At 41.0% G+C, this 27,436-nt stretch overlaps 2 protein-coding genes across 6 annotated transcripts in view; both read left to right on the top strand.

Annotated features, from left to right (window-relative positions):
- Positions 1-6,365, top strand: part of ARIH1 (ariadne RBR E3 ubiquitin protein ligase 1) — a 45,129-nt gene extending 38,764 nt beyond the window's left edge. For both annotated transcript variants that reach the window (XM_089538728.1, XM_089538726.1), the window contains exons 13-14: positions 2,104-2,216; positions 3,146-6,365. In XM_089538728.1, the coding sequence (XP_089394854.1) occupies positions 2,104-2,216; positions 3,146-3,230 (198 nt within the window). In that variant the 3' untranslated portion in view covers positions 3,231-6,365. The remainder of the gene's footprint in view (positions 1-2,103; positions 2,217-3,145) is intronic.
- Positions 6,366-11,182: 4,817 nt separating this feature from the next.
- The window catches only part of BBS4 (Bardet-Biedl syndrome 4), a 41,957-nt gene continuing 25,703 nt past the window's right edge, over positions 11,183-27,436 (top strand). The window contains exons 1-2 of one of the 4 annotated variants that reach the window (XM_089538721.1): positions 11,183-11,288; positions 16,517-16,568. In XM_089538721.1, the coding sequence (XP_089394847.1) occupies positions 11,280-11,288; positions 16,517-16,568 (61 nt within the window). In that variant the 5' untranslated portion in view covers positions 11,183-11,279. Of the gene's footprint in view, positions 11,289-11,380; positions 11,957-14,817; positions 14,964-16,516; positions 16,569-27,436 lie in introns of those variants that run through there. The other 3 variants (XM_089538722.1, XM_089538719.1, XM_089538720.1) reach the window with 3 other exon arrangements.

Below are 27,436 nucleotides of genomic sequence, written 5' to 3'. Positions count from 1 at the left end.
CTCCCCAGATCTGCCTTTCTCCAGTTCTCCTTTGCCATCTTCCCAATGCTGATGCCATTAAAATAAATTTCCAGAGGACAAGAAGGAAAAGTGGGGGCTAGGCAAACATACACAGACTTTGTTTTGTCAGAGACTTGGTTAAGTGAGGTGTTCCTGTAATATCATACATTTGGGAGATAGCGATGTCAGAACTCAGGCTTTTGAGATCTTACTTGCTTTCTTTTTTTTTACTGGAACCTCAGGGCCAACCAGATAGAGCCAGGTGTAAAATAATATATTTAAAGGCTAAAATGTGTTATCTTACAAAAGACGGAGGCAACTTGGATCACAAGAGAAGCCATAATTTCCTTTTCTTTTCTCCTACGTGATTTTTTAACAATTTTGCTTGATGAAAAAGCCTGAAGAGTATATGGAAGTCATGATCTTCAGTAGCTGGAGAAACTCAAGTCATGAGATCAAATAACCCCTGCTAGGAAGAAAGAGGTGCAAATGAGGCATGTCACTAAAGCCTTTGCTTTCCTGCTCTGGCTGTCAGCCACTTTGAAGGATCTGAGTGTTGCCTGGAAAGGCAGAGAGAGAGAGAGAGATTCCAGAGGTGGTTCATCTGCTTTGAATTTCTCTTCTCCAGAGAGGCCTCCTTGTTGTACTCATTGCTCTCCTGCTGGTGCGAGTCAACAATGTTGGACATTGTAGGCTCTTGAGAGCTCTTTCTGTAGCTATTCTCCAACACTCCCACGGGAATTTGGGCTGGTTTCCTCCCTTTTGAGCTTCTGGTGAGCAGCAGAGACTATATTATTTCTGATATCCTCAAGCCTCTAAAACCAGGATGGGTGCTCTCAGTTTTAACTGTGTGGTTTTTAAATGGTTTAAAGTTGTTTTAGTTTTTTAAATGTTTCTATCTGTTGTAAGTTGCTTTGGGGGCCCAGTCAGGCTGAGAAGTGATAACGTAATGCTATAAATAAATAAGAGTGGCTAATTATAGCATTTTAATCTTTGAACAGTTTGATCTTTGTACAGTTTTGAATGTGACTGTCTTTCTGAAGTGGACTTTTCCCATTTTAGCTTGTGTTACCTTTGTATTCCTGCCATGATTATAGTTTTGTATGTTTATATAGCCAGCATGGTGCAGTGTTTTGAATGTTGAACTAGGACTCTGGAGGCCAGGGTTTGATGCCCAGCTCAGCCATGATGAAATGTGTTGTGTGACCTTGGGCTAGTCACATGCTCTCAGTAGAAGGCAATGGCAAAACCCCCTCTCTGAATAAACTTTGCCAAGAAAACCCTATGATAGATTCACCTTATGGTCACCATAAGTCAGAAATGACTTGGGGGCTACATAACAATAACAACATGTTTATATTATATGTAATTTTTGCATTCTGTTGCTTTATCAATATCCCAGAAAAAATCAATTTATTAATTTGGAAGTTGTGAGTTATAAGTTAAATAAATAAATTTCCACTGAAATCTGCCCTATTAATAAATGTATTGTTGTGTGCCTTCAAGCTGTTTCTGATTTAACAGCGACCCTAAGGCAGACCTATCATGAGGTTTTCTTGACAAGATTTGTTCAGAGTGTGTTTGCTTTTGCCTCTCTCAGAGGCTGAGAGAGTATGACTTATTCAAGGTCACCCAGTGGGTTTCATGGCTGAGCCAGGCATTGAACCCTGGTGTCCAGTGTCATAGTTGAATACTCAAACCACTACGCCACACTGGCTTGTCTTGGTTTTGAAAATGGTTTGAAAATGTTCCAAAATAGTATACATTTCAAATATCAAACCTTGATTTTCCATTTTTTATAAGGGACACCATTTTGCTATGTCATTGTATTCAACGGGACTTGAGCATCCATGGATTTTGTTATACATGGGGGGTCTTGGAACCAAACCCCAGCGTATAACAAGGGTCCACTGTATAACAACAGTGATGATGTTCCAAGGAGTCTTCAGTGAAAGCTATCTAGTGCTGAACTCTGTAGAGAAACAGTCATAAAACGTGTTTCAGTTTTTCTTCTTGCTCTTAGCCTTAGCATTATTCCCACAATGTTCCTTGATTCAAATTGCTATCTAGGTTTTCAAAAAGTGTTTCTTTTTTCGTTTCTAGAATAATCAAGCAGATTTGGAAAACGCTACCGAGGTCCTTTCTGGGTATCTGGAACGAGATATATCCCAGGATTCACTGCAAGACATAAAGCAGAAAGTGCAAGATAAGTACAGGTACGCTCCTCTTTCAGAACTGATTGTCTGAAATGAATTAAGTTATATTATGGGCTAGCTTATAGGAGACGGCTGTGGGTGAGAAGGGAGGCAAAGACCACGTGCTCTCAGAGTAATCTGTGGTATCTTTCTGGCTAACTTGCTGTTGGCCTCCAGACAGATTTCCTCATCAGCTGCCATTGTTGGATCAAGATGCTGGGGTTAGCAGCAAGTCCTAGTCCGTAGGAATATCGGATTAACCTTGTCAGTTAAGGCAGACTGTGTTCATGGAGGTTCCTGGATTTGAACTGTTACACTCTAGTGTGCGCCTCAGACTTAGCACAAGGAATAGCCTTTGCTAGTGGAACATAACACTGGTTTATTGAGCAGCAGCAGGAAGAAACTGAGTGTCGGTTGCGTGCAGGACCTTTTGTCACCTTTTTTTCCTTTTCAGCCATTATAGTGCATTTGCAGATCTTGCCTTACAAGTGAAGAAGAATGTGCCACAAAGGATAGTGGTGTGTCATGTTCTATCCTTGATATCAGAATTCTCAAAAGTTAATATAGCTGCTAGGGAGGATTTGAGTTGATCTCCTTGGGGTTTAATAGGAAGGAAGAATTAATGGGTGAAATGCAGCATTTTCACAGATAAGAGCTTAGTTGGTTTGCTTGGGGGTGAGGACACTGTTGAACACAGCTTGGAAAAGCTGCTTTTTTGGACTACAGCTCCCACAATTCCCTCATCCACCATGTACCCCAACTGTGAAATTGTCTTGATGGGGAGCCCTGCACCTCCATTTGTTTCCATTCTGAACTTGACAAAGGTAGATATCAAGCATTGTTGAATCTTCCTTTGTTTCCACCCAGTAACTTTACCTTGGATTCTGTGTGCATGAAATAGCCTGTTCTTGCGCTCTTAACTGTTCTTGTCTATCCTTCACCTTTTGCAGATACTGCGAGAGTCGGCGGAGGGTTTTGTTGCAGCACGTGCATGAAGGCTATGAGAAGGACCTGTGGGAGTATATTGAGGACTGAAACTGGCCTGCATAAAACGAACTCTGAATACCTTTTACCATCTAGAGTGCTCATGCAATTAAAGCAAAACACACACAAAAAAAGGGGCACTACGCCTATTACACCGCTGGTCTGTAGTACCGGAATTCTGTTTTTGTTAATGGAAAAAAAATTTAAGTAAATTATATTGTAATAAAAAAGGTAGATAAACCATTGTACAACAGTATTCTAGGTGGCCAGTAAGTGTGACAGACGCACTAAGAAAAAAAAAATCAACCCTCCAACTTTAACTTGTAACGTAGCTTCATTCTCCAAGCTGACTTTTTTCCCCCTCCTACTTTCTCCTATGCGTATTACAGATGAAATTTAAAACAGTTTCTTGACACTTGCTTTTCATGTCCAACCAGCCATTTTGATGTACTTTGGTATGAGATTTCCTCCCTCCCTTCCTCCCCTCTCCCCTCACACATGCACCAGTTCATGGGTGAATGTTGTTTGGCTAATTGTAAAGAGAATTTTTGTGGGAGGGGGGAGGAGGGGCACACAGCAAGGGGAAAAAAACCTTTGTATATGACTTTTAAAAAAAAACAAAGAGGACAACACAGTATTTTTCAAAATTGTAAATAGCGCATATGCATGGACAAAGAGCAAGCGTGGCACGTGTTTGCATAATGTTTAATTACAAAAAATATTTATTCTTTAAAAATCTTCAAGATGTCTATTTGCTGTGCATTTTTCTTTCAGTTTGCTTTTTACCTGGGATTTGGGGATGGGGAGGGCAAGGCAGTGTGTGCTGCTGTTACAACTCTTTCTCTTCATTTCCCTCCTCCCTCTCAAGATGCTGAGAGATGTTTTGGTTTCTTCCTCCTCTTACTGCAGCTCCTTTGCAACGATTCCATGGTTTGGGTGTGTTCATTGCTGGCAACGGACACTGTCCCATTTGCACTTCCAGCTTTTTCTGATGCAAACTGGTTTACTTTGGTGTGTGTTTAACATTTGGAAATGAAAATGTAGTGATTCCAGCTGCTTTTGTCTCTTTTTTTGCTCAGAATATCCATCCTCTCTTGCTCATCTTTCTAACCGTTTCCATGCATGTCAGGTATCCACCCTGCTCTTCCTGCCTCATAGTCATTTCTTAGGAAAGTGTTAGGAATTCTCTCTGTGGATTGAAGTGCTCAAATGGAACATTCCTTGTTGCTTTGTCTTGTCAGTTGTGTACCACCAAAAACAAAGATGGAGCTGTTTGTTTTGGAGGCTTAGCAATTGAGAAAAGTGCCTGATGTAGCAAACACTCCCATCTACTTGCAAGGGTCTGCAGTTTCTGAAGTCACTGGGTATTTTCCTCCCATGGGTGGGAAGAGTGAGTGAGTTTCAACTACGCATAGTCATTTATAGTCTCTCTTCTTAAAATAAAAGCTTTGTCAAAGCACCAGTTGGAAGCAGTTTATTAAATCTGCTTCTGCCTGGAAACTCTTTGTGGTATTTTATTTTTCCACCATTGCAGTGTTTACACTTTCAAGTTAAGAAGAAAAAGGATCTGATGAAGCAGTAAAAAAAGGAGGAGAGGGAGCATATGTCTGTGTTAAAGCTGCATTTTCAAAGGGCTGCTTTTATTACTCTTTCAAGATGAGGGAGCAGCCAGGATCCAAAATCTGTTTGGCTAGTTCCATATGCATCCAAGTATTTCTATGGACTGTGGTTTTAGAACACCAGTCCCTCTATGCAGCGTGGCAAAGACAAAATGGAATTGAAGGGAGTTGCCGAAAGTTTGTTACGTGTTCGGGAAGCAGATTTTATTGGATGAGGACAGACTCTTGAAGTAATGAAGTAACTCCTGGCTTTGTATATTGATGGCACAATTGGAGGTTGATCTCTGCATCTGTTCTCATGCAGCCTTTTTGTGGCAGGGCTTATTGCCTTGGTTGTAGCTCCCCCACCAAGCAGATACCTGTTACGAGGAGAAGGTGTTTCAGTAAAGTGATCCATGGTGAAGAATCATCCCCTTCAAAAGGATGGGAATTATGCTCCTTTAAGATGAGCGCTCAAATACCACTCCTGAGCCTTTCTGCTGTATTCTTCCTCTGCTATACTTTTTGCACATTGCTGCCCGAGATGCATTGAAAACTCCCAGTCAGGTTCCCCAATCCCACCCCAGTTTTCTTTTAGCACTCTCCTTTTATTTTTGTTTCCTTTTTGGGCCTGGAACTGGGTTGATGGAACTGGTGGTCATGTTGTGTGGGTGTAATTTGGATGAATGTGTCCATGCTTTTAGCCCTTCCCCATAATTTTCCTTATTTTCAAACACCTTGCTCATCACCATCATCCCCCTCTTTTTGTTAAAGAAAAAAACAAACCACCAAATGAACTGTATATAAACGTGCTGTATCTTCTACCAATGAAGATCGTACACATAACTTCTTTTGTGGAGGGGGAAAATGTTTTGTAAATCTTAGTGGGCTTTGGACTGAGTTGACTTAACGCAGAAGCTCTTGTAAAGGCTTGCTCATTGATCCTGAACCCCTCTCCCTCCTTTTCTACCCTTCAGGTAGTCCCTTCTTTTCTTAAAAAAAAGCAAATCCTTGGCAATGAAGATGCTACTCTCAAGCTTTGGTTGGTGCAATATGTGAAAATAATGATTGGTGTTGAGTTTATCATGGGCTAATTGAATGATGGGGCCGCTAGCCGCAAAGATGGGGAAGCAGAGCACAGTCTGCATTTTGTAACCCACCCTCTTTTGCTCCACATAATTCACTGCAGCTTTTTTTTGGCGGGGGGGGGGGAGTGAGAAGTATTCTGGTAGTGTATGTATCAGACAGTCTTAATTTTTCAAAACCATTTAACCCCAAAATGTTTTTAGTACAACTGCTGTATTAGGAATCAGTTATTGTGTGAGACAAGAGCGGTGCTCTTTGGAGAACCTTTCCATGTACAAGAGGATCCCGTTATCCAGCACTTGGGAGGGTTGGAAGACAATCGGACTGGGCTGTGGCTGACTGAAGACTTGTGATCTTCTAAAACTAATTCCATCTAGAGAGCACCTCATGCTGTGGAAATAACTGTTCTTAGACTTCATTGTAACTGCTGGACTGTTCCGTGTTAAGGCTAAACAGAGGGAGAGAAAAGCGTTCCTAATTCTAATAAACTTTTATTTTGTTATTTCATTAGTTTTTTTGTGTTTGCTTGCAATAATTTTTTCCTGGTTTTTTAAATTGCAGCAGGGATTTGTTCTATTTCAGGGGTGGGCAACTCTGGGAGGTTAGGGGGCTGTGTTTGTCTCACTTTCCCAGAGACCTTGGGGTGCCACCCTCCCTGTGCCCTCTGCAAAGAAACCTCGCAATGCTCTTGTGCATCCCAAAAATATTTTGCCATGTTTTGAACCCGCGCCCCCTTCCCGGCATATTAGGCCCAGAAGAGTTCTTCTATAACAATAGCAAATGACTTCCTGTTTGTTACCTGTTTTTTAAAATACAGTTGACCCTCAACATTTGCACCTTTGACTTTTGTGGGTTTGTTTATTCATAGGTTTGATTAATATCTTCTCTCTACAAATCTCTAGATCAGTGGTTTTCAACTTGTGGGTCGCAACTCCTTTGGGGGAGTCAAATGTCCTCTCACAGGAGTTGCCTAAGATAATCAGAAAACACATATTTCTGATGGTCTTAGGAACCGAGACACAGCAATTTTATGGTCACAACATGAGGAACTGTATTAAAGTGTTGCAGCATTAGGAAGGTTGAGAACCACTGCTCTAGGTCCTCCAGCACCAATCTATAGTCAATTTCTACCAGAAGTCACACTGGAGGAACTAGAGATTCCTAGAGAAAACACTTCTCTAGGCATTTGTAGGATCCTTTAGCACATTTCTATAGTCAATGTGTGGAAGACATAGAATCATAGAGTTGTTGGCAATAGAGTTGCTTTGGAGGACGTAGAGGTTCTTAGGTGTTTTCTCAAGTAAACGAAACATTGGTCTTTTGTGTGGGGTTTTGTGGCTGTGGTCTGGAAGAGTTTATTCCTGACATTTCAGCAGCATCTGTGGATCCCAGCCACAGATGCTGGCAAAACACCAGGAATAAACTCTTCCAGAACAAGGGCACATAGCCTGAAAAAAGTATGGATCCCAGCTGTGAAAGCCTTCAACTTCACAGTGGTCTTTATTTGTGGCTTTCCCACTTTTGCCCATAACCCTAGCAAATGTGAAGGGCCCGCCGTATTTCCTAAAATGGCCCATTTTTCATCCTCTGGAGCAGAATTTTTCAAAAAATATAATCTCAACAAAATAAATTCTGACCTCTACGTCACCATAAAATTGGCTTATGTGCACACTTTACTCACACCTGCTCTAGGCCTTAATTAAATATACGGTGCACTAGATACTGTGTCTTTAGAGCAAATGCTTTTGGCCTACCGCTTCCATAGCCGCAGCCAGCTGAACCAGATATAGTGTGTCACCCCATTTCTTTAGTCTGAGGGATTGAGGGTTCTTTGCCATTTGTCAGATTCCTGTATTTGGAGGTGGTCCTCGTCATCTGGTTACCTATAGTCCCATGTCACGATCGGCCGTATAGTCCAAACAGGTAGATTTAGTATCAGCATTCCACCTTGTATTCTTCCTTCATTTTATTAGTGTGAACAAAATAGTATATTCATATACATTCCTTGTAGGGAGGAGCATAAATTTCTTATTGTCTAGGAACATAACTTGTTAATATTTGCTGCAAGGCATCAAATATCTTAGATCATATTCATCTTAGAGAACATCATTAAGCATTAAGTTCCCAGAATTCCATAGCATTGAGCCATGGCAGTTAAAGAGGTGTCAGACTGCATTATTTCTGCTGTGCAGATTCAGCACCAGATTTGTTCTGCTTCCTCAGATGCATGGACTAAGTCTACGAAAGCTTATGTTACAACTTTATCTCCACAGTCTCAAAGGTCCTACAAGATCCCTTTGTATACTGATGTTCCAGACTAACACACCTATTTACTCTCAACAAAGTCATATATAGAAATACAGGTATAGAAGCGCTATGAGAATTTGATTTCTCTGGAGTCCTGTGCAGCCTTAGCAATTTTATTTTATTCATTATAAATGCAATACATACAAACTAAACGTATATCAACTAGACAAACATATAACAAATACACAATTCAAACATGTCAGTCATTTTCAGGTTACCGTATCACTTTTTGTTACCATGAAGACATACTTTATAATCAAAATCTTACGTTCAACTTGTTTAAGATTTGTATGTCTAGCTTCCTTCTAGCTTCTATCGTTTCTTCTACCTTCAATTTCCTTGTTCCTTTCCCCCCTTTCAGTCTCAATTTCCTCTCTTAATTCCATTTAATCTTCTTCCATTCCTCTGCTATTTTACCATCTCTCCCTTCACAGCTTCTTCCTCCTTTCCACTTCCTCACATTCTCTTACCTTCTATCTATCTACTTAAACCTTCTCTCTTTACCTGCTCTCCTAACCTCATCTATAACATACCCTTTCTTATTTCTTCCGTTCTCCCTCTTCTCTTTTTCATTTACTTGCCAAGACAAGATTTCTTTGGAGTCTTGTGCAGCCTTGGCAGTTTTAAAGAATGCATGAAGACCTTTCTATCAGCCGCTAGGGAGAAAAAAGCCCAAATGGGACTGGAATGTGATTGTAATGTATTGGAAAACACTCCTCTTGGTGATGCCTTCCGCTGTTTAGATGTTGAAATGGAGACCCTACGGTGATCATCCCTGTGTCTTTTTTTAAAACAGTATCTATTTTAATTGATTGTATGTAGAGTGCTGTGTAAATTTACAGCGCTATATAAATAAAGCTTAATAATAATAATAATAATAATAATAATAATAATAATAATAATTACTGAGTAGGTAGCAATTATTTTTTAAGCTTGGACAATGCATTCAATACAGTTGGGGACCATTTCCATACAAACAGCACTTTTATTTTGCAGTCTATTTTGGTGATAGTAAAGGTAGTTTAATAGCTGACCCGTAACTTATTTCACTTCTGAAATTTGTAAAGAGATCTTGTAACACCTTTGAGATTAACTGAAAGAAAGAAATTGGCAGCATGAGCTTTCCTAGGATGTTATCAGACAAGGGAAATTGGAAGTATAATCCGATGGCAATCCAAACGCAATCATGGGGTTTAACGTTATTGCGTGATAGACTACCACACGCAATTTTGGGCAATGGGAAGTCAGTCCGAATGCAATCATGAGGTTTCACGTTTTTGCGTGAGAGGGGATCACATGCAATTTCGGGCAATGGCAAGCTATTTTCAGGCAATGGGAAGTCAGTTCGAATGCAATTTGAATTCATGTAAATTCGTTGAACTAAAAATTCATGTGAATGCGTTTTGGTCTCACATTCTTTTCATTCACAATTAAGAGACATTCCTCCCGTGTGATAAACTCCTTAGACTTCAATTTTTTGCCTATGAAAGCTCATGCTGCCAACTTTCTTTCTCTAATGTTAGTCTCAAAGGTGCCAGAGGTTCTCTTTACAACTGCTTCTACAGACTAACACGGCTATATCTCCGAATTCTACCACTCCCAAAATTTGTTTTGCAGCTTTATGTTATATCCAGACACTTGGTACAAAGTTGGATGAGTATGGATGGGGGGGAACCCCAAAGCCAAACCAGGTCACAAATGGTAACTAGCAAAAGGAGGAACTTTTAGTATGAACACAGGAAAAGTACTTTATTGATGCTGTTTCCACACTATATATTGCCAGCTGAAGTTAAAATGGTGGACCTGGAAGTTCGGTACCTATCTCCAAGCTTCAAAAATGTTCGGGGTCAAACTGCATGAATCCTGCAGCCCTGTGATAAGACTAGAGATTTGATATATAATAGGAAACTATAAAATGAAATATAATAATAATAATAGTAATAATAATAATAATAAATATTTTTTGTATCCCGCCTCTCCAGATTTCCAACCAATATAACAAGTATATTAATAAAATAAGATATTATTATATAATTATATAATAATAATCTCCTTAACCCTCCCTCCTACTCCTAAAATTACAAATTAAACATACCAACTACAATAACAATTCTGGTACAACAAATTTTTTACAGAGTTTTTATATAATTATAAATGTAATATAATGTAATGTAACAGATATATATTAAATTTATATATATATATCAGCAAATATTTATATTATTAAATTATTAAAATTCCTTCCAACTCGAAAACCAACATAATGGGAGTTAAAACATCTTTGCTGATATATATATATATATATATAAATTTATATATATCAAAGATGTTTTAACTATGTATATATTATATTAATTTTATTTCATATTATTAAATTTATATATATATATATATATATATATATATATAGGTATTTATATGTAATTATCTAATATATATTTAATTATCTTTATATATAATTTATATTATATTTATATTATTAAATTATTAAAATTCTTTCCAACTGGAAAACCAACAGAATGGGAGAAGAGATAGTTAAAACATCTTTGCTGATATATATATATATATATATATATATATATATATATAATTTAATATATATATATATATAATGTAATATATATATATATATATATATATATAAGCAAAGATGTTTTAACTATTATATATATAATTTAATAAGTATAAATACCATAAAATAAAAATAAAACATTCTGTTGGTTTTCGAAAGAATTTCAATAAACAAGTGAAAATTCATAAACTGGATTCACTCCCCCCCCCGGGGATGTGAAATGGCACGGTCCACTTTCCCAAGCAAGGCCTGCTGCTGGGCGAGCCCAACTCTGGAGGCGGGGGGGGAGAGGAATGAAGACGCCTCAAGGCCCAGGTCTCTGAAACCCCTACGTATCCCGACAAGCCTTGCGCCGCGCCTGCGTAGAAGCCCTTCCTTTCTTCCTGCCCTCTCTATGGTACGTTCTCGCTTACGGGGGGCGGGGCGGGGCGGGGGTTGCCACGGCAACGGGGCAAGCGACCCAATCGCGGCGGCCTCCGCGGGGCTGGTAACCGTGGCAACGGAGAACTCGAGTCGTTCGTTGAAGGCCCGGGCGCCATGGCGGAGGTGAGTGAAGGCGAAGGAAGGGTGCTGCTCTGGAGATGACCGAGGCATCTCGGGGCCTCCTCGCTTCCCAGGATCCCTGGCCCTGAGTGTGTTTCGTGGGCCTCCCAAGCCCTGCAGGCTCAGGGCCCTCTCCTCTTCCACTTAGGCCCCAAACGCACCCCAAACCCACTTCGAGGCCGCTTTAACTGCCTTGGCTGAGTGCTAGGGGACCCTGGGAGTTGTAGTTCATTGTGGCAGCAGGGCCCTTAGGGTCCCCCAGTGGGTCGCAGGGCTGAGTTGGGAAAGAGTCGGTTGACTGTATAGCAAGGCACAGTAAACAGCCAGAGCCCACAGAACAGGGGCCCCTTTAATGCTGCTGCTGCTGCTGCCCTTGAGGCCTCTCCAAGGCCCCTGTTCCCACTGCTCCGCTCAGGTCTCCCAAAGCCATCTCCATGCCCTCCTTAACCTTTCCTAGGATCGCTGCCTCTTCCAATGATTCCTGCTTCCTCACGGTGCGACCGAAGTACGACAGCCTCAGTGTAGACTCTAGGATCCTAGAGTTGGAAGAGACCCCAAAAAGGGCCCTGATCCAGTCCGGCCCCATTCTGCCATGCAGGAACTCCCCACCAAAGCACCCCCATCGACAGACGGCCATCCAGCCTCTGTTTAAATAGAACCTAGATCTGAAGGTAAGTAACTACAGGGCCTGCATGGGGGCCTACATCCAGCCATTGATGGAGACTCTTCAACCCTGCATCAAGGAACTGCCGGATGATAGACAACAACCCGCCGCTGCCACTCATGCAGAAGCTGATGCCATTGGGGCCAGACATGAAGCAGCTTTTGGGAGGGCAGTGTTACTTTCTGGTTTACACTGGTGTCTTGCTTTCAGCCTCCTCACGCTGTTATTGATTGTCTTGATCTCTATTGCCATGCCTGACCTATGGTTGCTTGTTTACCGGTTTACGATTGAAATCTGCAATTCCATTGCAGCATTTCTGGTTTCATTGAATGAAGCGAATATGATTCTATATGGGTTTGGTTCAATTTTACCATAACTCGATGCATACAAGATAACACCTTCAGTTGCGCTCATGCCTTTACTATAGTTCAATGTATTCAATCTGTTTGAACTTCCAAACTTGTGTCATGACACTCCCTCCTCCACTGACCAAAGCTGGTCAGTCTAAAGCCATTTCTGTGCTTCGCAGAGACCACGAAGGAGGAGGACAGGTTGCTTACCTCTAACTGTATTTCTTCAAGTGGTCATCTGCAGATTTACACAAATCCTGCCCATCTTCCCCTCAGTTGTGTCCTGCTTGTTTGCTTACTTCTGCTGTCGCTTTTGCGTGGAGAGCAGTGGGACCGTTGCAGGAAATATATAGGGTGGGCAGGACTACCACCAAAAAGTTGCAATAAATGGCAAAGTAAGGCCTGTTACAGACTGCCAAAATAAAGCTGCTTCGGGTCTCTTTGGAGGTATGCTATTTAAATGATGCCTGGGTCCTAAGAGTCCGGAGGTCGCACCAAAGCCACACTCCATTCCTAAGCACTGGAGGGCAGCTTTGGTGCAGCTTCCAGAGTCTTAGGATGCATGCATCATTTAAACAGCATACCTCCAAAGAGACCCAAAGCAGTCTGTAACAGGCATAAACTTTGCCTAGAGATTCTAGAAGTTTCTGAGCTTTCTGCGCAGGCGCAGATAAAACCCATTTGTGTGAATTCGCAGATGACCACTCAAAGAAATACAGTTACAGGTAAACAACCTGTCCTTATCCTGAAGCATTGTTTTGAGGTTCTTGTCTAATGTACATTGGTTAGTCAATGATACTGCAGCGTCTGTGCCCAACTTTAACCCATTCTTATCATTTAACTCGTCTCTTAAAATACCCAATCTCTCTATAATTGTTTTTTGCTCAGTCTGGCAAAGGAAGAGCTTCTCCAGTGACCCTAAACTATTATGCAAACTTTTGAGAGCTGTCCTTTTCAAAAGCATGAATTGGAACAAGATATGGCTGAGTAACTTAGCCTTATTTTTGAAAGGTATCAAGGGTGCTTTTTCCAAAGCCCAAACCTCAGGAGGAGGAGGTGGTGGCTTAAACATATGTCATTTGAAACCCAGAAATGTATTTGTACTAAACAGAGGTTTTATTACTGCGTCTAGAAAAACTCAAGTGGGTGACACTCCTAAGGTGCCCCCCTCCATTTTCCTCTCCTAAACAACACAGATGGAATTGCCCCTGATCTAAATACTGTGATTTGTTTTACATTTGAGGAAGTCAATATAAACAAAACATAGATGAATAAGATAGTTACAAATAGCAGTATAAGCAAGACTAAGCACAGAGGTACCCATAAGCCTTCTATTATTCCTAGTGAGAGGGCAATTCTACTTTTCTTTTCCAGCAGTTCCTTTAACTTTTTGTAATGCAACACAAAGCCAGTCCCAAGTTGCAGCGTGCATTTAATAAATGAGAGGAAAAATCATGGTCTGGTGTGCTTATGTACATACATGTTCACAGGCGTGCATGTCTGCATGCATTTGCAAGGAAAATATTGAAAAACGTATAGAGTTGGAAGAGACCAAAAGGGCCATCCAGTCCAACCCCATTCTTCCATGCAGGAACTCACAATCAAAGTATCCCTGACAGATGGCCATCCATCTGCTTCGAAGCAGAAGTAACAACAGTTTTGTTGCCCACTTAAAACCTCTGTTTGTTGTTGTTGTCTGCCTTTGAGTTGTTTCTGACTTATGACGACCTTAAGGTGAATCTATTGTGGGGTTTTCTTGGCAAGTTTATTTAGAATGGGTTTGCCATTGCCATCCTCTGAGGCTGCGAGAGCGTGATTTGCTAGGATTTGAACCCTGGTCTTCAGAGTCATAGTCCAGTGCTCAAACCACTGCGCCACACTGGCTCTCTAAAACGTCTGCATACTGTCAATGTTATCAGTGTCAGCAGGAGAGGATGGCAGTGGTAAGTGATCAGGATTAATCTACTTGTCTTGCTAATAATAGATATAGTGCAGTCAGCTGGTTGGCTTTCTGACCCCTTGGTTGTCAGTGTAAGCTGTAGCTTGTAGGTGTCCTCTGTTGTGGAAGATATCTTTGGTTTGTGGACCCGGAAGAACTACAGGAAGGAGCAACCAAAATGATCAAGTGTATGGAACGTCTTCCCCCAAATAAAAAAAGCTCAGGTTTTGGGAGCTTCTGTTTATTTATCTTTTAGCATGTTACTGTGTGGTGATATATTACCAGATAATAATAATTAATAATAAATTTTATTTGTATACCGTTTTCCCCTAGATCAAAACGGTTTACAGACTATAAAACTATTAAAAACATCTCATAAAACTAGATAAAAACAAGTAATACAATTATACAAATACAATCATTCACAGGGTAAGGCAGAGAATCGATGGCATCAAGAGCGCGCAACTTCATTCCTCGGGGGGGAAGGCTTGGCAAAAAAGAAAGGTTTTAAGCCTCTTTAAATGTTTCTAGGGGGGTCATGAGACGGAGCTCCTCGGGGAGACTGTTCCAAATCCGCGGGGCCACCACTGAAAAAGCCGTCTGGGATGTGGAGACATATTTGGAAGATAGACTCTCCAACAGATTCCTCAGATGCATCTGAGGAAGTAGATTTAAGTCTACGAAGGCTCATGCTTCCAAGATCTTTCTTTCAGTTAGTCTCAAAGGTGCTACAAGATCTCTTTCCATAGTGATTCTGCAAACTAACAAACTAATCTTTGAATTCTATGTGGTGATATGACAGAGACTTATAAGTTCTGGTTCTTCCAGAATGCTATTGATTTTTAGAATACGCTGCTATGTTGTGATAGTAACTGACTTAGGCCCGTTACAGATGGGCCTGAAAATACGGACTGGGTCCGTATTAGGGTTAGAAAGGGGCATCACTTCCTGACACCCCTAACCCTAGTATGGACCCAATCCGTACAAAATGGCAGCGGCCGTTCCACACGGCCGCCGCCATTATGACGTCACAACTGCACCGCCTCCAAACGAGGTGGCACGGCCGTGATGTCTTTGCGTCGCGCGAGGGTGCCTAGAGCACCCTTTCCGCGGTGCAAGAAGGAGCTCCGAAACGGAGCTCCTTCTGGGGTTTGCGTCGCTGGGCGCAGCCTTTACATGGCTATGCCCAGCGACGCAGAGGAGAAAGGGGCCAAGCGGCCCCTTTCTCCTCCTCCCCGCCGTCGCCGGGTGTCCTTGGGGCTTGAAGCCCCAAGGACACCCCTTTCCAGGCCGCGGGGAAGCAGCCTTTTGCCGCTTCCCCGCGGCCTGCAAAGCGGCGGATTGGGGCCTCGAATGCTGCTTGTCTGGCAGCTCAGGCCCCGATACAGCAGGGAAAGGGGCGGGTGCAGGCCACCCCAAACGGGCGGTCTGTAACCTGCCTTAGATGAGCTTTAAAAGGGGACTAGATAAATGCCACTGCTATTAGTCATACTAGCTAAAAGGCATCTTCACGTTCAGATTTATGAAAAAACCATGTTCTAAGGAAAGTATATGTGTTTGTATGTAGGCTTCCTTGTAGGACTTTCTGGAAGTGGCTTCCTGGCCACTTCAGGGATCAGGACCTTGGATTAGCTTGTGAATAAAACAAATTTAATAGGATAAGAAGAAAGCAGAGACATCTGAAGAAACAGCATACCTGGCATGTCAGGGCTTTGGCCCTGACCTATTCCAACTCAACATATCAGTTTGTTGATAAGCGACATGCAATAAAAATGCTTTTTAAACTGATATTCTCAGTTTTTAAGATCACATACTTGCATGTTTTTGATAAAGGGTGAGTCTCCATCAACATTTGTGGACCAAAGAGATCTTCTGTTTTACTTTGTGGAGTTCTCTCTCTAAAAGGTTACAGATACTTGCAGTGGGTGACAACAGTGGCTCTCTGTGTAGTTTTCTTAATCGCATAGTTGAATGTGTCAGTAAGCCCAACCATCAGACCTTTTATGGACCATTTTGATTCTTAAATTGCAATTATGCTTATTAAATCTGTACATTTGCTTCTTGTTTTCACTGAGGTAGTGCACCTGTTTCTAGACTGTGCTGCTTTAGCATTGAGTGGTGGTGGTGGTGGGGTGTCATATAGTTGAATGTTCATTTATAACAACGACAAAAAGTCCCTCTTCATGTGTCATCTCTATCTAGTCACTGAATGTCATAATTGAAAGATAACTGCTTTAAGCTATTCTAACATGCTTTTTCTATTTCTTTAACATTTCAGACTGCATCCTTACCTGAAGCAACAGAACTTCTAAAAGCCCGCCTAGCAAGAGGTTTGTTCTAAGTTTTGTGTTTTCCTTTATGTCATTGGTAAATCTCTTTGCAGAATTGGTCAATCAATTTACAGAATGGTAGATCCGCCCTTCATGCAACTACAGCTACAAAACAACTTTGAAACAAACCTAATCATATGCATTCTATACATCTGTGTATTCAGGCAGCTGTTCCTGTGGTTTAGGGAGATAAAAAGAAGTTGTCATATATCAGTTTAATCTTGGAAATTGTCATTCTTTTACAGAGTATCTCAGAATCAGCCTACTGTCAGTGCCCTATAAATCCATGGAAAGGGAAACTTAAAGCAAAGTATAATCAGGCAGAAGGAAGGAGAGCTGAACTGTTACAATAATTTGCCCTCAAGTATTTATCTCTCACTGGGATTCCCACTGAAAAAAGTGCCTGGACCCATCAATCAGCCAAAGGAACAACAACCTTTAGACATATCAAGATGACCTTATTTGCATTTTAATGCCTGCTAGTAGCTCACCATCTTGTTCTAGCCTTGAATAAATTATATTCATCTGTTTCTTTTGTTTCCACTTTCTTTCCTTTGCTTCTTTAGTTTTTAAGCCTGATAGCAAGTTGTCTATACTCCCCCCCCCATTTAAATTGATTTGAGCAGTTTGAGAGGCATTAGTTGTCCGAAAGGCAGAATAAAAATACAGTAAATAAATAATTAGAAGCAATGCCTGAAAAAATAGCTAGAAAGAAGCAGTTTGGCAGTAGGAGAAGCACAAGCAGAAGAGTCCTGTTCCCTTTACACTGTTTTATGGGACCTCATCATGACTCGGGTTGAGTGGTTAACAATCACGCCTAGTTGTATAGTCCAAAGCATGCATATATATTATATTCATGAGCCTCAGTTTAAGATATCACTGTGAGATTTTCATACTTAAAAGTTCTTTTCTTTATTAGTTGACATTTGTATAGGAAACCATCTCAGAACAGAAGACCAGTTGTTACTCATTTTTGTCTGAAAAATCTTTGTATCTCACCTTTTCACAATATAGAGTTACTGTACTTGCTCTTTTGGTTGAAGTTCCATTTCAATACACAGGACTGAATCTTCTCTCTAGATGAAGGCAGATTGTATTGGAAATTCCAAAACCCTGTATTCTCATGGCCTTAACCTCTAATATCCCTAATACCCAGCCATGCTTCTTGAGTGTATCTAAACTGGAGTAGCTAACACCCTAGAGGACAGGATCAAAATTCAAAATGACCTGAATAGACTAGAAAGCTGGGCCAAAGCTAACAAAATGAAATTCAACACAGAGAAATGTAAGGTACTGCACTTAGGGCAGAAAAATGAAATGCACAGATATAGGATGGGGGACACCTGGCTGAATGAAACTACATGTGAAAGGGATCTGGGAATCCAAGTAGACCACAAGTTGAACATGAGTCAACAGTGCAATGCGGCAGCTAAAAAGGCCAATGCAATTTTAAGCTGCATCAATAAAAGTATAGTGTCTTAGATCAAGGGAAGTAATAGTGCCATTCTATTCTGCTTTAGTCAGGCCCCACCTGGAATATTGAATCCAGTTCTGGGCACCACAATTTAAAAAGGATGTTGAGAAACTGGAGGGCAACTAAAATGGTGAAGGGTCTGGAAACCATGCCCTATGAAGAACGACTTAGGGAGCTGGGGATGTTTAGCCTGGAGAAGAGAAGGTTAAGAGGTGATATGATAGCCCTGTTTAAATATTTGAAGGGATGTCATATTGAGGAGGGAGCAAACTTGTTTTCTGCTGCTCCAGAGACTAGGACCCAGAACAATGGATGCAATCTCCAGGGAAAAAGATTCCACCTCGACATTAGGAGGCATTTCCTGACAGTAAGGGCTGTTTGACAGTGGAAGACACTTCCTTAGAGAGTGGTGGAGTCTACTTCCTTGGAGGTCTTGAAACAGAGGCTGGATAGCCATCTGTCGGGGATGCTTTGATTGAGAACATACTTCTCTAGATCTACTGACTATTTGGCTGAACTGCTTAATACTCTAATATATCAGCTGAGCCAGTAGTAGCCTTGTTTGGATATTATAGTAAGCAATGCTTTTAGATTACTTTGGTAAAGATATTGATCTGGTTTGGTAGGTTCAAGCTAAGAAGCTTAGAATGGTTATTTAAAGAAAGGCTCGGTGCAAGAATCTGGTTAGTAAAGTGGCATAATCCATAATTTCCCCATTTCAGACATAATGACTAACTGTTTTACGGTAATTAAACCAGGATTTTTGTGCCAAATGAGGAACAGAGGGGAAAGAAAGGATGTGAAGGTGTCCTCTTACTCATTTCCATCTCCTGTTGAAAAAAACATGAGTAATTCTCACATTCAATTTCTGATAGTTCTGTACCATTTTTCAAGGAACACCAATGCAGTTAGCTCATTTGCACATAGTTGTTGTTGTGTGCCTTTTAGTGGTTTCTGACATATGGGGACCCTAAGGTGATCCTATCACAGGATTTTCAGGGGCTGAGAGCATGACTCCCAGTGAGTTGCCATGGTCGAATGGGGAGTCGAACCCTGATCTCCAGAGTCCTAGTCCAGTGCTCATATCATTACGCCACATTATATAGGTAATTATTTCATACCTCTGCAAATCAGCAGAGATGAACAGAATTGGGTTTTTCTGTTCATAAAAAACAAACAAATGTAGCCATAAGGGGAAAAATTTGATGTAGCCATAAGGGGGAGAATCATATTGTGGTATTTGCTTTATTAGGCCAACCAAAAAGGCATAAAAATCTATACAAGCTTTCAAGCTCTTTATATGCCTTGGGTAAAGGCTTTGCATAGGATGGAGAAAGTTCTGAGTCTTCCGAGGGCTTTGCATTTCAAAATGGAGAATCATTATTTTTGCTTTCTTGCTCTCAGCAAACCTAGAGGCTGCTCTGAATGAAATTTAACACCATCACTTCATTGATTGAACCCCATAGGAGAGTCTACAAATCCTTCTTCTCCACCCCTGAAACTACATTCAGATCATGCAATTTTTTAAGTTCGATCTCCCCCTTCTCCGTTTTTTCCTCTTCACTTTTTGAAACATTTTGCCTAATGAAGAGATCTCGAAAGCTCACACTGAGTTTTGTGCCTTTTAGGCTGGCCTAATGAAGAGATTATCATATTCTGAAATATACCACCTTGCTTGTGCAGTGGAAACTCTGTTTAATAAGCAGCTAAAGAGGAGAAAAGGAAAGCTGCCTTCCTGGAATTTCCTCTGTGAGTAATACAAAGGCACTTCAGAGTTAAGAATAAACTTCCTCACTTCCAAGTAATTTAAACCAGATGGAAGGGAAAAGCTGACTTTGCTGTTGCAGATGCCTGAAGTTTAGTTGGAGAACTTGAAAACTGTGTTTGGCCAAAGCAGTTAAGCAGCCTTATGAGCAATTTAGCAATACTTACTAGCCACTTCGCTCTCACTTATCTAAGCTAGGCATTTGTGGCCTAAAATTTCAAAGAACTTCTTTAAAGCTTTAAACTTTGATCACATGGGGTTAATTTTTATTTGCTTTAAAGCAGGAGTGAAAGAGCTCTAGCCCTTCAGATGTATTGGACTATAGCTCTCACAATCCCTTACCAGCAACTTTTGATAACTGATGGGACTTGTAGGTGCAGATCTCTGCAGGGTTGTAGGTATAGGGCGCATACTGCCCCCCCTAGAATGAATTCTGTCCCTTCCCGTGAAATTTTCAAACCCCAAATTTCTATCATTGCAGTAACTTAAAACTTCACTTAAGTGTTTAGAAATACAGTTTAATTGCCTAAAGAAAAGGGTCAGGTCAAATGACCCGAAGTAATGCAAACCCAGCAAATAGAAGAGGTCTCTAGGTAAATAATTTTCATTGTCTCACTCTCTGCAGTTTTAGAAAGGTGAGAATTGAAATAAAATTTCATTGAGGAGACAGAATTCTGCAGTTAGTCCCCTACCCTTCTATTTTTTACTGGGAACTGAGACTAATGTTGAAGTATTCAAAAATCAATTTACTCCTAATGCCCCAGTTGCGATATAAACGAAACATAATGACAGGGAGATCATGAAACAGCATTTAAAATACATTGGAAACTACCTTTGCTGACAGAGACTGATTTATTATTATACATTGTAAAAGGAATCTCAGCCAAGGGGCAAGGCAGTGCTGGATAATACAATGCTATAATAAAATGCTGCGCAGCACCTCCATCTGAATTCCCTTTCATGCTGGTTATGGAAAAGTAAGGCTTCAACAATGCTATAGTATACAAGCAACCCAGGATTCACTCACAGGGATCCTTCTAAGAACTGAACAAGGTGTCTAGGCAAATAATTACATCAGTGCAGAATTATTTTACATTGAAAACAGTGAAAATCCTAAGATGAACAATAGACAGGATGAATAATGGACCAGATGCTATCAAGAGCTGCCCCACAGGAGATATTGAAAAGGTGTTTTCTAAATACCATTTGATTCCAGCATGCTAATTTTATTTTGTAAAAATGATTTTGAACCTTGGAATCCTTTCTGAATTGCAGGCACTACAGGAAGCACACCCTCCTGAGCAACACTTAGTGTTAGCCATTATTCAGGGACTAATACATTAGCAGAAGAAACTTTCATTTACCCCACAGGAACGACTTTATCTAAAAACTAGTATTACTGCCTCAAAATCTATAACACACCCCATGTTGTGTCCTTGCACCCCACAATCAAGTGCTGTTAGAACGAAAGGAGCCTAGCTCTTGAAACAGCATGGGGTTAATATCTGCTTGCTATGACAAGATGCTTATCTTGTTGTTCCATGTTAAACGAATTGGATATTTTCTAAAAGGCTTTTTTTCTGGTTTCGAATTAAAAACAACAAGCGCCAGTCTTTCCCGTTTCTTCTCCCCGGGCATTCCAATCAAATTAAATTATTTTATAGTAACTGATAGTACCATAATGGGAAGGCATTTTTCTCTCTCTTCCCCTGCAGACTGCTGTTTGTATGGAACAAGATTCTGATTTCTGTCCTTTTTCATGAAGAAAATGTCACTTGCAAATGGCAAATTTGGTCCCTCTGGTAGATGATGCCACATTTACCAGGCTTGGAGGGGTAGGCAGTATTTCCTGACTCATTTATTCTGGGGTTCAGCCTGGTCAGATTCCTCACAGGCTTTTTATTGGAGAGAAGCAGAATGCTAAATGAACTCATAATTTGCATTCCCTCTTGTTGAAACCAATGCAGAAGAGTGGAATATGGTACATTTTCTCTGATGGACGAAAGGGTTGAAGGTAGATTGAATTTCCTGCTGGATGAACACAAAACAAATAGCTATTATTCATGTGGAGTTCTTCTTTTGTCATGAGATATATTTCGAGTGTTTCATTAAGCGGCGTTTTCCACTGCCAACATTTTATTCCTTATGAGATTTAGATATACCAGTTACAATACCAAAAGACAGCAGTGAAATGTAGATTAATACACTGCTGTCTTCCCACCTACACAACTCCTACTTGCTCATGTCTCTGAAAGCATATGCCACAATCAATGCACTAAAGCTTTTGGGGCATGATTTTGCAAAAACTATGCATTTTTACATCCTATTTATTTCAATGGAGGGGGAAAAACCCTTCCTAATGAAAAGAGACAGATGTGCTTAAGTTGGGCTGCTGCAAGATAGAGGCTGGGAAAGTGTGACCCACAGGTCTTGTATGGCTCCTCTGGACTATTTTTTGCAGGCCTGCAGGTTTCTCCTGACCACTCTGCAAACCCCCATATTAAAAGGTAATATGGGGCCCATGTATAAAATCCCTGCTGTTGGCATTCTGCTCTCCCCGCCAAGGAGCAATGTGCTTCTAGTTTCCCCTCTTCACTCCAATAGCTGAAACCTTGTTAATCAAACCTAGAATGCCGGTCTCTGCTAAGTAGAATTTTCATGCTGCCAGATTCGTAAAGCCATGGCTTAAATGCTTGTGGTGTGTGCCTTCAAGTTGTTTCCAACCTATGGCAACCCTAAGGCAAACCTATTGTGGGGCTTTCTTGGCAAGTTTTGTTCAGAGGGTGGTTTGCCTTTGCCCTCCCCCGAGGCTGAGAGCATGTGACTTGCTCAAAGTCACCCAGTGGGTTTCATAGCCAAGCAGGGAATTGAACCCTGGTCTCCAGATCATAGTCCAACACACAGACCACTACACCACACTGGCTCATGGCTGAAATAGCGTCTGCTAAATAGGCATCTTACAGAAGCAATAGATATTCAGTCATCTTTGGTCCCAGCTGCCTGTCCAGCTTGTGGCCTGGACATTTCTCTACACTACTGCTGAAGACATCCTATATACTAATAGTGAAGTGCTACTCTGATGGCTACTGAAAACTACTGAAAGCTAATAAAAACTGAGAGAAGAGATATTGGTAATGTTTCAGGACACTAACTGTTGGTTCCCCCCCCCCAAAAAAAGGGGGGGGGAGTATTTAGGAAAAATCACACCCTCCTTCTCTGAAGATGCCAGACACGGTTGCTGGCGAAATGTCAGGAATAAACTATTATAGAATATGGCCTTATAGCCCAAAAAAACCCCACAAAAAACTATGGATGCCAGCTGTGAAAACCTTTGAGTTCACAACACTCTCCTTGTTTTATTTATTTTTAGAATGAGGACTTAGCTTATTCAGTCGCTATAGAATGCAAAATGTTGGTGGGGTGTTTGTGGGGTAGAAGATAGAATGAAATAGCCTGAAAGTAATCCTGGTTGGCTGGCTGAAATATTGAACACTGGTACCCCTGCTGCAACATTTTGTTGCAGATCCTACTTTTTATGAGACATTGTTCAGCATCACAGCTTTGCGCTACAACATTTTCTCCACTAGACACACACACATACCAACATGTATATTGTGTTTCCTTAGCTTGATTGTGACCCTTTTGACATATTGATCTTGCCTGTTTTATTTTGGCTTCTTGTCTTACACTGGGGGTGATTGGGGGGTTCACTTCCTGTAGGCTACCAATCCCCGCATAGTGAAACACATCTGCACTTCATGATAGGTCTAAGTCTTCTTTTATTTTAACAAAATGCTGTGAAATTTGAGATTCAGGAAGCTCCCAAAATGTACTAAAATTATGAAATCAAATCACTCATTCCAGCGTGAAAGGAAAAGCTGTTCCCTATTAGACATAAGGAAGAGTCATTTCAGGAGGTTAGATTCTAATAGTATGATACATTTTAGCTGTGAGCACTACCTATTCCTCTATAAGCATAAGGCGCTATACAGCTCATACTGTTTGTACTGTTTGTTAGTGCTCTGTTACAAATGTGTGTATTTGTATTTATGTGTTTGCACACACATCAACAGTAGTGTGTATTGCTATAGAACAAGGGTGGATAACTGTCAAAGTCAAAGGGACCACATTGACCCTCCAAGAACCTTGGAGGGCTGCACTTGTTCCTGCAAGGGTTCGAATCCTGCTTGGCCCTATAAACCCACTGGGTGACCTTTGGCAAGTCACACTCTCTCAGCCTCAAAGGATGGCAATGGCAAATGCCCTCTGAACAAATCGTGCCAAGAAAACTCCACGATATCTTGCCATAAGTGGGAAATGTAAGCCTTTGGGTTTCCATAAGTTGGAAACAACTTGAAGGCACACAACAACAAGAGAGAGAGAGAGAGAGAGAGAGAATGTGTGTGCGTATTGATCTCTCTGAGATAAGATGTCATCATGTTGATAGCTTTCAAACATCTGCAAGCAGCAGTGAATGAAATGGAGTGGGAGAGCTCTTGACATGATGTCATACTTCATTTTTACTCTTTCTTTCTTTCTTTCTTTCTTTCTTTCTTTCTTTCTTTCTTTCTTCTAGATATTATCAGGGAATTAGAGGACAAGAAGAGTCAGAGTTGCTGCTTACAGTAGCAGCCTGACATTCTTTGCATGATCTTATCCTGCCCAATGCTGGCTATCTGGCAGTAGTACTATTTTGAAGCCTTTGTGCATGGGGTTGTATGGCAGGGAAGCGCTACTTAATACCTGAACAACAAAGAGTGTTGTGCCTCCTGAAAATATCAGGAGTTATATGAAAATCTGGGTAAAGAAAGACATTGAGATAATATGGGACTTGATTACTTCATTGGAAATTATGGGGAAGAATAAATGGGCCCATCTTGCCCAGTATTGCCTGCTATGATGACTTAGGAACAAACGTAACAGTGGAAAACAGTGAGGACCTCCATTTTGCCCAACTTTTACTACAGTTGCACTGTTGGCATCAGCTACCTATCCAATGCATTGTTAGGTGAGAAATATGTTATTGCAACAGAAATCTAATATTATTACATCTTTTTAAAAGGAGATTCAAAATAACAGGAGAAACTATTGCCATACATCCCATTTTCCACTAAGAGGAGATGTAGAGTCAGAAATGATGCATTTTTCTGATTTTTGCAGTCTCAATCCAGTTATTTTTCCCCTTCCTTTCCTGTATATAGGGACTATTAATACAGGATGGGGAGATGAATTATAGCTTTGTTGCGAGCATCAGAATTGTATATGATCGGTTTTATTAAACCCAGTTGACTGTAAATAACTGTGAGCCATACAGGTTTATTGTTTGATTTAAAGTCACTTCCAGTGGCTGTTTGCAAATGCGAGGAAAGAGGGGAAAAGAAGCAGTGAGCAATGAGACAATAGCTGTGGCTTGGGGAACAGAGAGATTTCAAGGCTTTCTGTCATGTGTGGATACACAGTTGTGTACTTGTAGCCTGCATAGGTGTGTACACTGCATGTATAATTGGAGGTAGATCACATTTTTTGAATTTGTAACCAGTTTTCCATTTCACAGATGGATTAGTTAATTTGATGATTATATTTGCTGTTTTCTTTTTATGAAGGACTTTCCTCTGTTCTGTCTGCATTCTCTGCATCCAGTAAAAATGAGGGTGAGACAAGAGAGATTGTCCATGTTCCAAAACACACTGCAGAAATAATCCAGTTCGAGACCACTTTAACTACCCTGGCTCAGTGCTAGGGAATCCTGGGAATTGTAGTTTATTTTGGCACCAGATCTCTCTGACAGAGACGGCTAAATGTCTCACTAAACAACAGTTCCCAGAATTCCCTAGCATTGAGCCAGGGCAGTTAAAGTGGTCTCAAACCGGATTATTTCTGCAGCATGTTTTGGACCTATGTATGTTTGCAGAAGGATAGTCTGCCGTCTCATTTCACTGTTCCTTTGATTTAGGTCTAGGTCTCAATTTTTCTGTAGGCAAATGCAAATGAAATGGGTCAAATTAAAATATTGAATATTTTGGAGATTTAATAAACCAGGGCAATGTATTGGAGAATTAATAAGCCAGGACAGGCCCTTCTGCTGCAACATAGTGCAGCACCTCTGGTCAGAGCATTTATGGTCTGTCTGTGACTATTTTTGATCTCTATCGTATTTGAGTAAAGTGGATAAGATCTTATGATCACTGTTTTGGAGAGCTGATTTTTAATATGACAATTTGAACTTTTGGCTTACCCAGCCAGGACCATGCACTAATGTCTGGGATCCTAGATATAAACAGGATGTCTTGTAAAAACAAAGCAAAAACATTTTACCTTTTGTGGCTAGGAAGGGATTTTAAAACGCCTGCCTGCAAAGACAACATAACAGGTCTCCTAAGGCTTGTGTCTATATTCTAATCTTCCTCTGCTCCATACTGAAGGGAAATGATGGCAGTCAGCCTTGGATGTAAGACAGATTCACGCTAGTGTTGCCTCTTTGATTCTGTGCCAAGTCCTTTCCTCTTTGCCGTTCTGCTGCTGTCATTTCTTCAAGCCCTTGTTCCCACTCTTTCCCCCTGTTTCTTCTTCTAAAGAGGAATAATAGATCCCAATGGCCTGTATAATTCTGAAGCTGCTACAAAACGGAAACATTCACAGATTTATTCCGTCCCCACCTTCGCTGTAAACAATTTAGAATAAAACCCACACTGCAGCCTACATTTGCAACTCTCTTCCTCAGCAGCTGAGATAGGAGAGCCAAAGTTTCCTGCCATGATTAATGTTGATGGTGTCAGCGCTTTGTGCTGAAAGCCATCCTTGGTGTGATCTATCCTTTCATTTGCAGGACTTTCCCCAGGGCCCAAGAATGGAGGGAAGCAGGAGGTGGGGACAAGAAAGAGAAACAGGTATATTCTACTGAGATCCAGGGAAGTGGGGAGGGGATTACCATAAGGAAAAGGAAAAGAGCTGAAATGGTCAATCATGCTGATCATGCATGTGAATTTCCCTGTACCTATGTAGTAGGTTGACCAGATGTCCTAACCACAAAGAAGGACAAGGCAGTGTGAAATGTAGGACATTCAAGAAGAGTGTGAGACACTACAGGAGAAAACCTAAAAGCACTAATATAAATATAAGTGCATGCTTTTTAGTCATGCTCAAAAGGGAGGACATTTTGGCATTCCTCCTGGACAGAAGGTTGAAATGTACATGCCCTGGAAAAGGAGGATGAATGTCTGGTCACCCTGTCCATGTAGGGATGTCCAATTCATTTGAGATCTGCTGCAGCCACCCTGGAGCGCCATTGCCACAGAAAAGGAATCTCCTGAATGGTGTGTTTCTGATGTCTGAAGCCAAGAGAGAGTGAGAGAGCGAATATGAACATGAGTGCATGCACAGAAAGCTCTAGGATTTTCAATTTGTAACAGCACTCTAACTCCTAATGTGACATATTCTCTTAAGAACTACAAATCCCAGAGTGACCTAGCTCCTGCTGGCATTCCCCTTGCACAGACAGGAGGATCTAACGGGTTCTGGCAGCATTTGGGGAAAGACAAGCGCCACACTGAACAGGGAGGTTGAGAACTCAGGAACAGCAAGAGCCAGTGCTGTTGACATGATTTACAAGGCTCCAAACATGTAAGCGAG

The sequence above is a fragment of the Sceloporus occidentalis genome, unplaced genomic scaffold, assembly GCF_023333645.1.
Source record: "Sceloporus occidentalis isolate IW3139 unplaced genomic scaffold, rSceOcc1.0.p SCAF_9, whole genome shotgun sequence".
NCBI lineage: Eukaryota > Metazoa > Chordata > Lepidosauria > Squamata > Phrynosomatidae > Sceloporus > Sceloporus occidentalis.
The sequence above is the reverse complement of the archived record's forward strand: the minus strand, read 5'-3'. Positions and strand labels throughout refer to the sequence as shown.